This window comes from Varanus komodoensis, unplaced genomic scaffold, assembly GCF_004798865.1.
Source record: "Varanus komodoensis strain SLA01 unplaced genomic scaffold, ASM479886v1 scaffold19, whole genome shotgun sequence".
Lineage (NCBI taxonomy): Eukaryota > Metazoa > Chordata > Lepidosauria > Squamata > Varanidae > Varanus > Varanus komodoensis.
In genome coordinates this window covers 16,152,089-16,164,333 of record NW_025335550.1, presented here as the reverse complement: position 1 = coordinate 16,164,333, position 12,245 = coordinate 16,152,089, and the positions used below count along the sequence as shown (strand labels likewise).

Genomic DNA, 12,245 nt, shown 5'->3' with positions numbered 1-12,245 from the left:
GTATTTTACTGTATATATTTTAAAATGTTATTTTAATTTTTTGTTGTAAGCCGCCCCGAGGCTTCGGCGAATGGGGCGGCATAAAAATGTTTTAATTAATAAATAAATAAACTTGGTACACATTCTTAATGTATTTGTGAGAAGTGAATGGTGAAGATGGATCCCAGATTAATCTGTTTGATTTCTGGAGTTTCAGGTTTTAATCTGGCATACAAATGGACTAATTAATCTATATGATAGTCTAATTGAATTATTTACAGATGTATAAATAAAGTTGTGTATCTGACTGAATTTAATATATTGCTACAATAAACTATTTGAATTTTTTAAAAAGGAGTGGGCAGAATTGAGGTTTGATGGATCTTTGTTTCTTATAGAACCTAAAAGCCACCAACCAAAATCAGGTGCAAAATGGTGGCTCAGGGATGAGTGGGTGGAGATATTCTGTTTGCTTACAATTAAGAACCAAGGTGCTTCTGAGCATATGTTTAAATACTTGTTTTCATTACCAGAACTGAGTTTACTGTCCATTCATACACAAAGAGTCATGGCTACTTTTTCCCTTTACGAAACCATTGGGCTTCAGAAAATCTTCCCAAACTATTGTTACCAATTGCAGCATCCCAAAACACCCCAAAAGTAATTGGCCCGAGAAAGGCCCCAAAAAGGGCCAGAGGAAGGCCACATAGTAAAAACACCACAGTTATACTGGCCCAGAAGGGAGGGGGGATAAGAACAAAATGAACTTTGTGTAACCCACAGCTAATACGCTAGCCTGACCTCGAATACAGTAATCAAAGGGGCAGTGGAAACTGTTTCTAGCCGCCATGAAAGTTGCAAATGTGCAGGGAGTAAGAACATGGCAAGCCTGTGTGAATCTCGAGCAGATAAGAAATAGACATGAGAAATATCTGGTCCTTGACAGAAGAAAGGATTCTTTCTCCAGCACAGGAGGGGGTACATACATTGATGTATCAATATATTAGAAGTGAATTAGGTGACCTAATTGGTTACACAGGGTATAAAATGCATGTACTGTGGTGCAACTTTTGAGACACTGCTTTGGGCTGAATGTCCCCTTTTGTCTCCCGTTATTCTATAGTGCACTAGAATAAAGCTGATTTTGGCTCTAAGTCTCATCTCAGGCTCTGTTTGGCTTCGGTCTGGGGTCCACTGGGGTTTGCCCCAGCTGTTGACTGGCTCAGTCCGGTACACTATGCTAAACTCTTCCCACCCCGAGACCTACCAGTAGAGCCAGATCTACCTTCTGTCCAAGCTTGGCTTGCAGATTAATCCCAAAGAGCCTTTTAAATGATGACAGTGTCATTTGCCACCCACATGAATTAGGTGATGGATGTTGCTTTTTGCCCTGAAACAAATGAACAAACATGGCTAGCTGATTGGTGCAAGAGAAGGGCTAACTTAGGGACTCAAATGTGGCTTGGAATTAAATGTTTAGCAGCCTGCAACATAATGTGGCATTATTGGTGTGTGTGTCTGAGTCATATAACAACTGGAATGACAGCAAGATGAACAAGCTGGGTCCTAACACAAATCAAGCCAGAGCTTTCCATGGAAGCACAAATGACAAAACTGATGCTGTCATACTTCGGATACATCATGAGAAGGCAAGACTCACTGGAGAAGACAGTCATGCTAGGGGAAGTTCAGGCAGGAGAGAAGGAAGACCAAAAATGAGATTCTATAAAGGAAACTACAACTTTGAATTTAAAAGCATTGAATAGGGATGTTAGAGATAACCACCTTTTGAAGGGCCTTTCATTCATAGGCTCGCCATAAATCGGAGACAACGCAACCTCGCCTAACAACTTTTGTCTGAGGTTGCTTAGGAACGCGTCTGTAGATGCTCCCATTCTTATTTTGTTTACTTATTTTGAATATCTTATATACCGTCTGATGATTATTATAAAATCTCAACTATGGGCTATTTGGCAGGACGAAGTTACTGGTATTGGCAGAGGAATTTTTTTGAGAAAAACCGAAAGCAAAATAAAACTTGAGTTGTGAAAACACACAATCTTGCTACTCGTTTTTGCTGCGTGTGGCAAGGGGCATGAGAGAGATAAACGACTTCGTGAAAATTCTGCTTTCTTTTACTTTATTATTACTGTCTATGGAAAGCTCTCACTTCCGTCCAATGTGAGGGGAAAGAGTCAGGAAAAACAAAAGAATCAAAATGGTGGCTCCTTTAAAAACAACCGCTCTACTCGATTGTGTTCATATCTCTATGCGCGCTCTGATGGGCCGAGTTTGCGCATGACCGGTCGCGGTGCGTGCTGGGACCGAAAACTGCCGCCCCGTCGAAATAGGCTGGTGACGTAAAAGTTTCAGCGCGAGTTTTGATTGGCTGATGCGTCCCTCACTTTATTATCCCCTATTCCCTCCCCTTCGTCTTCTGTTTTGGCGGTTTCAGCAAAATGGCGGTGAACGTGGCGACGAGAACGATCATGCTAACAGTCTTCATTGACGCGGTGTCTGGACGGCCGTAAAAGGGGGAGGCGAGGAGGGGCTATGTGGCGGTAGCGAATAGCGCCTGAGTGACAGAGACGAGTCCTCTGAGGCTACCTGGCTGAACGGCACTAGCCGTTTAATTGAGGTGCCCCGGCTTCGTTGTGGAGATGAGCGCGCTGCTCCAGCCTCCTGCCTGGGAGAAAGAGCATCTCTGGCTCTACCTTTTGGCGCTGGGCTTCGATCCCGCACAAGCCGGCGCCGGAAAAATTTCCACCCATCTCCGTCTGGGCGTGTGAGTACGAAAGGCGTGGCGTGGACGCTCCGTAAGCAGGGAGGCACCCGTTAGTTCTCTGCTCCTATCCACTTACGTTCAAATTGATATGTATTTAATGCGCCTATTATATTGATTTATGTATTTCTTTCCCGCACCTTCAGCTCCCCAAGAGGGAGAAATCTAGGACTGAATGTCCCAGGATTCTTTCCAATTATTCTGTTACTTATCTGTGAGGTGGTTACTGCCTTGTTAAAAATGAGTGCTGCTTCACCATGAACACTTATTTAGTAGGCAGAAATAAACGGGTGAAATATTTCAGTGTAAATATAAATCGTGGTATAAATCGTGGGAGGGGGCAGGTAGCCAGATCCATCATGGGGGACTAATGGGCCAGAATGGTTAATTAAAATTTGACAAATCTGATGTTGTTGTTGTTTATTTTATTTCTGACTTCTTAGACAAAACTTGTTTGGTGGCTTTTATAAAACAAAATAGTAAAATAACATTTGGGATGGGTAATTCTCTCAAACTCCTGGGTAGCCAAGTAAATTGTTACAAGCCACCACATAAAGGCCTGTCTTAACCTGATGCAGAAAAGATGACAAGATTGGCCACAGGCAGGCCACAGTGGGCAGGCTGTTCTGTAGATGAGGGGAGAAAGCCCTCCCCTTTGTTGCCTTCCTCCCAGCTTTCCTTGAAGTTGACTCTTGAAGGAAGGCCTCAGAGGCTGACCATGGTGTCTGAGTGGAATGCAGTGGGAGAGGAGCTCTGAAAGGTAGTGTGCCGCAAGCCTTTTAAGGCTTCATAGGTTAAAACCAGCCTTTAGAATTGTCCATCAAAATATATATAGGCAGCCAGTGCAAGTAGGCCAGAACTGGTCTTATGTGTTCAAATCTACGGGTTCCAGTTATTTTGGCTGCTACATTCTGCATGATCAGCAGCTTATGAATCATGTTCCAGGGCAGCCTCACATAGAGTGCATTGCAATGATATCATTTAGAGATTGCAAGAGCTTAGATTACTGAATTCAGCAATATTCCCCAAGCACCACCTCCTGGAGATGGCCCTCCAAGTAGGGGTGAAACTACTGCAACACACTGCTCCCCACACCCAACTCAGAGTCACCCCAGAAGGATACCATCATTGATGGCATCAGAAGCTGCTGAGAGGTCCAGCAGTATCAACAGGGTCATACTGCCCCTGGCTCTTTCCTGGCATAGATCATTATATAGATGTCTGTTAGAGGTGTCTTGTCTGGTACATTCTGTCAGGAAAATATGGACGATCTATTGACAGGGACCTAAAGTTACTTAGTTACTTCTTGATACAGAACAATTCGGAGGAATGTGTTGAACAGAATGAGCCATTAGAGAATGGACAAACCTTCTCTTCCTGTTCCTAGTGGGAGGCAATACTTATATTGAAACTGCAGCTTGAGTCAACCAGAGGGAAAGACAGTTTGGGGCTATGTAAGCTTACAGTATTTTTGCCTGTTAGAGTACTTAAGCTGAACTTCTACAAATGCTCAACCAGTGCTTATGAGGTAAATGCAAATATTCCAAAATATTAGAAAGACTCAACCTCCCACTAAATGAAACCAAACCTAGTTAAATGCTATTCTCTAGGAACCATCAATGCTTGAAAAAGTGTGCGTGCTGTTATTTTCTACTTACCATGAACTTGTTATTTAAGACCTTGGGAGACAATGAGGTGGTCCTGATATGTTCCATTGTATTGTCCATGGTGTAATGTTTTGTCTTAGTTATTTTTTCCTATCTTTTTTAAAGGAACTTGTTTGATAAACCAAACAAAGATGCATTTCATATTGTTGCATGGTTCTTGTTTTCAAAGCTGGACCAGTCACGTTGTAAGGAGACCTTCAGGTAAGTGTCCTGTTTCTTGGGTATCATTAAGCCACATTTATTGCATAGGTCTTTATAAAGATATTCCTTCTTACATTTGTTTAGTGAGAATCACAAATTTTGGCTGGCCTTGTTAGCCAAGCCAAAAATTAACCTTTGTGGGACTGACCTGTTAATCCTAATTCACATGAAAAAGTGTAATATGCAATTCAAATATAATAGAAGTCTAGTTGTTATACAACCATGTATTCCCCTCTATAAGCCTCTCCTCCAGAGGATAGACATTTTGTACAAGTAGGAAAGTGCTGGAAAGATGAGATTTGAAACTTGCACATGTGTGATCTTAGAGAAACCATCTAACAAGAGCTTATATATATCTGTGTGTGTGTTCACTCTTTGGTTGCTACTTTTGTAAGAGTGCTATATTTGCAGGTTGAATGCTGGTGTTTGGTTGCAAAGTTGTAGAAGCATGTAATGACGAGCAACAAAACTCAAACCCCTTGTTGATGTCAAGAATAATATATTTGCAGTATACTGTTTCAGTACTTGAAAAATACTGCATCACCAAAATAGAAATGCTTCCTTAAAGAAGGCAGTTGGATCCCATAAAATGGACATCACTTTTATACAAACTGAACATTCTTAATATCTTTGGAGATTAAGTGGTTGTTGTGATCACCTTGTTGTTCCTATAAAATTATAAACTGCACCTTTCTAGTGTAATAAAATAGTGTAGCTGAGAACAAATTAATCAATGTTCAAGTCTGTTTATAAAACATACCAAAATAATTGTGAAATCTGTGCATATCAGATTTATTTCCGGGTATACAATATTCACTGAGATTGTATGCAGAACTGAGGATAAGAGTGCAGCTTAAAATAAGGAAGAGGTACTACAGATTTTACAAACAAGAGATAGGTTTACTAAAAGTCATCATCCTCACAGGTTAAATTTCTGTTTAAATTAAAATACCAAGACATAAATAAAAATGTCATAACCAGGAATGGGCCAAACACACTTCCCAAGGTAGGACCTTAGGTAACCTGATTTCAAGATGCTGCCACAGATAACTTCTGTATCTTCATCACTTGTGTTTTATTTTTGTTATGGAAGGGAAATAGAGGAAGATTCATCCAGCAGATATTAAAAGAATGGACAGGCTCATATGGGGTACTACAGACTTGAGCCTAAGTCATTTAGGGTTTCAAAGGTTATACCAGAATCTTGAATTATGCTTGGAAATGGTCTAGAACTATTGCAACTACTGCAGAATAGCTACCATGTGTTCCCCAGAGGCAAGCACCCACCAAAATCCTTACCAGATCTTGGACCAGCTGAAGTTTCTGCTACTTCACAGGCATTGTGAATACATTAGAGTGTGGTGCCATTTGTTTTCTCCCAAACTAATGTAACATTCTAGTAGTATTAAACGAGTCCTAAAGTGCACTACAACTATGTATATGTAGATCTACCATTATGTGAAGCACTTCTTAGGTTATGTACAGTAAACATTTATCTATTAGTAATTTCAGAGAACATGAAGAACCTTTTGTAGTGTTAATTTATGAGATTATGAGAAGGATATGTTTGCTTTCTGAAATGTTTGTTGAAATTTGGCTCTTTCCCTTCCTTGGGAATGGAAAGATTCTGTTTTCCTCCCACAGATAAAAAGGCAGATTCTGAATTCAGGAAGCAATGTTGTGAATGGCTAAGAAGAATTTCAGTAAGTATGGGTAAGAATGGAAAGCTGCCTGCATCTTTGCTCCTTATATATTTATATTTATGCATGTGATGCTTACACAAATTATTTTCAAAGTTTGCACACTCTGGGGAGAGAATTTTCCTCTCATGGGTTCTTCTGCCTGTACCTTTTTTTTTTTTTACTATCCCAAGATATTTAATAGCTAAGAAAAATACCAGTCAGTAGAGGAAAATTTAGAAGGGAGCAACAGGTCAAGGAGAACCAGAAGAGATTATGAAGGACAGGAGGCCCTAACCCTTCCCCGCTCCCCTCCCCACACTTGTTTGCTCCCTTAACTTGGTTATTTACTTAAAGAGGGACGAGACTGCTTGCCAGTCCCAGATAGGCTAGGAAAACCAGTCATCCAGAATCAGGAAATTCGTATGTCTCTTAATGCTCTTATGCTTAGTTCTCCCTTGGGTCTTTTAAAAATATGCCATTGAGCATAACCCTGCATTCAGAATATATGGGGTTGCTGTTAAAACAGCTTTCACCAGTGTGAGGTTACAGTTGATGCAATCTTGCAGGGTGGGATCCAGCCCAACAGAACCTGTTTTTCTCATGCTTGTCCTTTCCACTGTAAAACTATAATGGGGAAGGACACTTCTGTGACACATGGGGGAAGGGATATCGTTCCCTGTGGATACCATGGCGGCAGCTGCTTGTGGTAAAGCCAAGCATGATGCCTTTTCTTACGAGGTAGTAAAGTTGTTGGGCACTGTTCCGTGTGCCAGAAGTACTGTTTACAGCAAATATAAGCAGGCATTAGATACAATTAATCTAAAAGATGATGGTGTAGTCTGCAGTTCACTTTCACAACTATATTCTTAATCCCTTTACTTTCCTAGGATGAATGTGGAAACAATTTTCCTCCAGTTGTTAATTCATTATTCCTTTCCCCGGGTGGACCTAAGTTCATGCACCTAATGTTCCACTTTGCAAGGCATGTCATAATTCATCATATTAAAGCGGATTGTGCAGGTAAGGTATAGTGCATGTTGTTCTTGGCATGTTGTCTCTTCCAGGGTGGCCCATGCTCTATTTTGGAGGTGTTTGTGCTGTTAAGGAAATTTCCCACATAAATGACCTGTTGTGGAACTCTTAATGTTGCATTGGATGTTAAGGCATGCTGTGGAAGCCCTGTGTTAAAAATAGAATGGCCCATCTAATGCATCCAGCATTCTTCTACTGCTGGGGAAGATGTGCTTGGTCACAGCTTACTCCTCTTCTACCCATACATCAGCAGAAATACTCCATATTTTCCTAGTCCTGTATATCTTTATGGAGCATTTAGTCTTCCTGCTAGATGAGGATGAGCATTCATTTCATTTCTATACCATTCAGTAGCCAAAACTTTTTGATGAGTGCACTCCCTCACTCTTCAGCCTGTCCTGCTAGCTAGTCGTATAAGCAACGTATTGACATGCATCAACTTACAGAATGATTCTTCTGGCAAAACAGGCTCAGATACTTACCAAGGCAATACAGGACTTTGCTGGTCCTGGGTCCATCCTCCTTATCTAGATGGGCATGAAAGATCAAGGAGCAGTGTAGGTATATGAAGGGTAGGTTGTAAGCAAGCACAATTTCTGACGTTGCACAGCATCACCAGCGATCACAGGGCACATCAGTTAAGGCATCAGACTTAGCTTCCAAGGTTAGCTTTGTGACCTTGTGATAACATAAGATTTCTTTCGTTTTGGTCTTAAACCAGCAGGGTTTGTATCATTAAATTAAAAGTTTGCCTATAAGATAGAAATGTTTGCATCCCTGAGCAAAAGAGTAAGAAATAAAGTGCTAAGTAAGCACTGCTTAGAAATATTTTCCTCTTTTACAGCATTTTAATTTGTTGCTGTAATTTGAATTTTGTATTTTATCTTGTTTTGTAAACTCTATTGGAAGCTTTGCTCAAGTGTATATATAAATTCTTGAAATAAATAGTTCATATGCCTACATACATTTTTTTTTTCATTTGGTAGTGGGTTACTTGGCTACAGTTGAATATCATATAATCATAGAATAGCAGAGTTGAAAGGGGCCATGAAGGCCATTGAGTGCAACCCCCTGCTGTTGCAGGACACCATGTTACACCATCCCACTCAGATGGCTATACAGTTTCTTTTTGAATGTCTCTAGTGTGGGAGAGCCCACCACCTTTCTAGGCAGCCAGTTCCACTGTTGCATTTCTCTGACAGTGAGGAAGCTTTTCCTGATGTCCAGCCTGAATCTGGGTTGCTGCAGCTTGAATTGATTATTCCGTGTCCTACATTCTGGCATTAGTAAGAAGAGATCTTGACCTTCCTCTTTGTGACAGCCTTTGAGGTACTTATAGAGGGATATCATGTCCTCCCTCAGTCTTCTCAAGGCTGAACATGCCCATTTCCCTCAGTCTCTCCTCATAGAGCAGTGTTTCCAAACCCTGGATCATTTTTGTTGCCTTCCACTGGACCCTTTCTAATTTACCTGCATCTTTCTTAAATCTTCGGGCCCAGAACTGGACATAGTATTCCAGGTGAGGTCTGACTATTGAGAAGTATAGAGGTTCTGTTGTTCCCCTGGAATGCTGACTGCTAATACTAGGTTCAGGAAGCACAGAGGGCAGAATAAATATAGGAGTGGAGAAGGGGCAAATGAAAAAGGGAAAACTTGCTTCTTTCATACCAGGTGCTGACATACCTTATCCAGAAGCCGTGAACGCTAAATCTGAGGACTTGTATAAGGCAGCAGCAAAATACCGTGTGGCACGTAACAGATTTATACAGAATCTTCAAAAAGAAGATCTGATAGTTCAGGAACTTCAGAAAAAAGCACAGTAGGTTGAGCATCTATAAATTAATGTAATGTTTAGATTCTAGATGAATTGGCAACATTCCTTACTATAGAATATCCTGTTGTCCCAAATTATAGAGAAAGTTGCAATTATAAGGCATAGACTGGACAATTTGGATAATTCAGACCACTGAATATTTAAGATGATTTGGTTCTCTGCATATAGAAAAGGTTGCTTGATTATGAGAAAGACTGTATTCCTCAAATCTTCTCAGTAGACTCAAGGGGTTGTCACTTCAAAGTTGCATGTTATTGAAGGATAGCAATGTAGAGTTGTATCTAGTTAGCTCCTCCTACCAATGGAACAGATTCTGTCAATGAAATAGCGGGCAGGTGATTTGGGAAGGGTGGTAGGGGGGAAAAAAGGAAGAAAGTCTATCATGTGAGCAGAATTCTGTGCATGGTATATTGAATGTTATGCATAGGGGAAAATATTTATTTTTAAACCCTTTTATTTGAGGCTTACCTGATGTGGAAAAGATGCTTTTCCTCTATTTAATAGTACCTGTTAACTGTCAGTAGATCATGAGATAGTCATGAACAACTCTTCCACTGTGAATCTTAACCATTACTGTTCTGTTTACAGGTTTTTCAGTAAACGAATAAGAGATTTAAGATATCAAAATGCAGATCTGGAAAAACAGCTTCAAAAGTAAGTATATTCTACAAGAAACAAGCATGTAAACAACCTGTCTAGGTTGTCTGTTTAAACAGGAAAAAGTTCTGCAACTCTCAGCAGGTTGGGAAATTCCTGAGTGCTACAGATTTTTTTCTGTCAGAAAATGAGTAGGATTGTGCCCTTAAGACTGTTTTCCCAGTTATTTCCTTAATGCTTTTGCAAGGAAGCATTACATATGACAGGGTTTAATACATGGGAGAAGGAGGCTTTGTGTGTTTATCTGTGCATTTTGTGCTCTGTCATGCCAGTCTTCAATAGATAATCTTTGGTACATATCAAAATGCATGAAAATTTTTTGTCTGTAGAATATTGCCATTTATTGGTAATAACATGTATATTTTCTCTTTGTAATTATTTGAGTAGAATGGGGAAAAATGTTGATCATGACCAGAGTAACACAGCAGAGAAAATGGAGAAGGTGAGGCTATTTTGTCATATATATCCAACTATAGCACAGTTCCCCCTCTGCATCACTGATATTTTCCTTTTCTCTCTTCCTTCTATTCTCTATTATCCCAAAGGTTCGCAGTTTATGGACATTAATAACAGGAACATTTAAACGTCTTCAAAAAGAAAAAGAAGTTGTTGATTCAGTAGTTAAAGGTCGTGTTGACCAATATGTATTAGATGGCACAAGTGTTGCTGTCAGTGTTCCAAGGCCTCTCCTTGAAAAAGTTGAAAAGGAGATCCACAAAGTAAGTTTTTAGAATCTGTTTCTGTCCAGATATTCCACTATCTGTGCAGACATGTTTTCTGACTTCTCTCTGTCACTTGATTTAGTTGTCTGACATTGTTTGTCGAATAATACTTTGTTAACTCAAAATTTATAGGAATTGTTTTTAGATCATTAAGATTGCCTAAATCTAGATATTCAAACATGTATTAATGATGCATGATACTCAATACAAGCTTGTTTTCTTGGTCCAACTAGTAGTTCATCAGCTATCCTATACAGAGATGTGTGAGAAATCTGTTCTGGGTGGAAAATCTACTGGCTTCCCTATTTATTTGGCCTCCTGGACTTCAGTCTGCTTTGCAGCAGCCCAGAATCCAAATTCCTCATAAGCGTGTCCAGGGTTTTGCACCTGCCAGGAACTGAGCCTCTGCAAGCACTGCCGTGGTGGTGTGCCCACTTTCTGCTCACCTTTTCCCTGCGCATATCTGCTGCCACCAGTGGTAGTGACCAGGGAGGGAAGTTGGCCACCAAGAATGGCAGCTGGGGAAGTTCCTGGTTGCACAACTGCGGGTCTGCAAATGCTCACTAACTTCTGAGCTTGCCTCTCTTGCTTAGAAAGGGATGGGCACCAGAAGTCGTCCAATGGGCAGGTGTGAACAATGTTCTGGAGAGGTTCAGCACATCCCCAATCCTGCATTCTGGCTTTCTAGACGGTCACATTGGCTAGGGAGGATGGGAGTTATAGTTCAAGACTTCCAGAGGTATCATGTTGTGGAAAGCTGGTGTATAGTAATGAATGTTGATGTGAATTGCACCATCATAAATGCTGAACTATTAGATCAAAAAAGAAAACTTCTACTTGATGTTGTGTGGGGTAGTGATGGGTAAATTAGATAATTTCCCTTGTACATTTGAGAGTGAAGCATCCATAAGATGGCAAGATGGGGAGTGGGCAAGAGTAACATTTTATTCCTGGGTGACAAGACAACCAAATAAATCAATTACCACCAGTCTAATTGTCCCAGAGTGTTTCTGTAAAGGGGTTATGTGATGTATGGGGAGTTCTGTTTACGCCCAGTCCCCGTCAGCTTGGGAGTGCTCCTCGACCCTGAGCTATCTCTAGAAGCTCAGGTGACGGCGGTGGTAAGGAGCACCTTCCTTCAGCTTCGGCTGATACATCAGCTGTGTCCCTTCCTGGAGAACGACTGCCTGGCGACAGTGACACACACGCTGGTAACTTCCCGATTGGATTTCTGTAACGCGCTCTACGTGGGGCTACCCTTGAAGACGGTCCGGATACTTCAATTGGTGCAGAATAGAGCTGCCAGGTTGCTGACGGGGACTGGGCGTTGTTCTCATATAACCCCAGTTCTCCGTCAGCTCCACTGGCTCCCGATTGAAGTCCAGGTCCAATTCAAGGTGTTGGTTATGACCTATAAAGCCCTAAATGGCTTGGGACCTGGATATCTAAAGGAACGCTTGCGCCCATATATGCCCTTCCGCCCCTTGAGATCAGCAACGGATGCCCTTCTCCGGGAACCCTCTGTGAATGATATTAGGAGGATGAGTACCCGGAGAAGGACTTTCTCGGTGGTGGCGCCCCATCTATGGAATGCGCTCCCCAGAGAGGTCTGCCTGGTGCCGTCATTATTTGTTTTTCGGCGCCAGGCTAAGATCTTTTTATTTAAAACTTATTTTAATTGCTAAATTA

At 41.1% G+C, this 12,245-nt stretch overlaps 1 protein-coding gene across 1 annotated transcript in view; it reads left to right on the top strand.

Moving 5' to 3' along the window:
- The first annotated feature begins 2,413 nt into the window (after positions 1 to 2,413).
- HAUS6 (HAUS augmin like complex subunit 6) overlaps positions 2,414 to 12,245 on the top strand; it is a 17,633-nt gene continuing 7,801 nt past the window's right edge. Inside the window, exons 1-8 of the mRNA XM_044428115.1 lie at positions 2,414 to 2,764; positions 4,534 to 4,629; positions 6,254 to 6,332; positions 7,199 to 7,331; positions 9,015 to 9,162; positions 9,766 to 9,831; positions 10,222 to 10,276; positions 10,380 to 10,560. Of these exons, the coding sequence (XP_044284050.1) occupies positions 2,640 to 2,764; positions 4,534 to 4,629; positions 6,254 to 6,332; positions 7,199 to 7,331; positions 9,015 to 9,162; positions 9,766 to 9,831; positions 10,222 to 10,276; positions 10,380 to 10,560 (883 nt within the window). The 5' untranslated portion in view covers positions 2,414 to 2,639. The remainder of the gene's footprint in view (positions 2,765 to 4,533; positions 4,630 to 6,253; positions 6,333 to 7,198; positions 7,332 to 9,014; positions 9,163 to 9,765; positions 9,832 to 10,221; positions 10,277 to 10,379; positions 10,561 to 12,245) is intronic.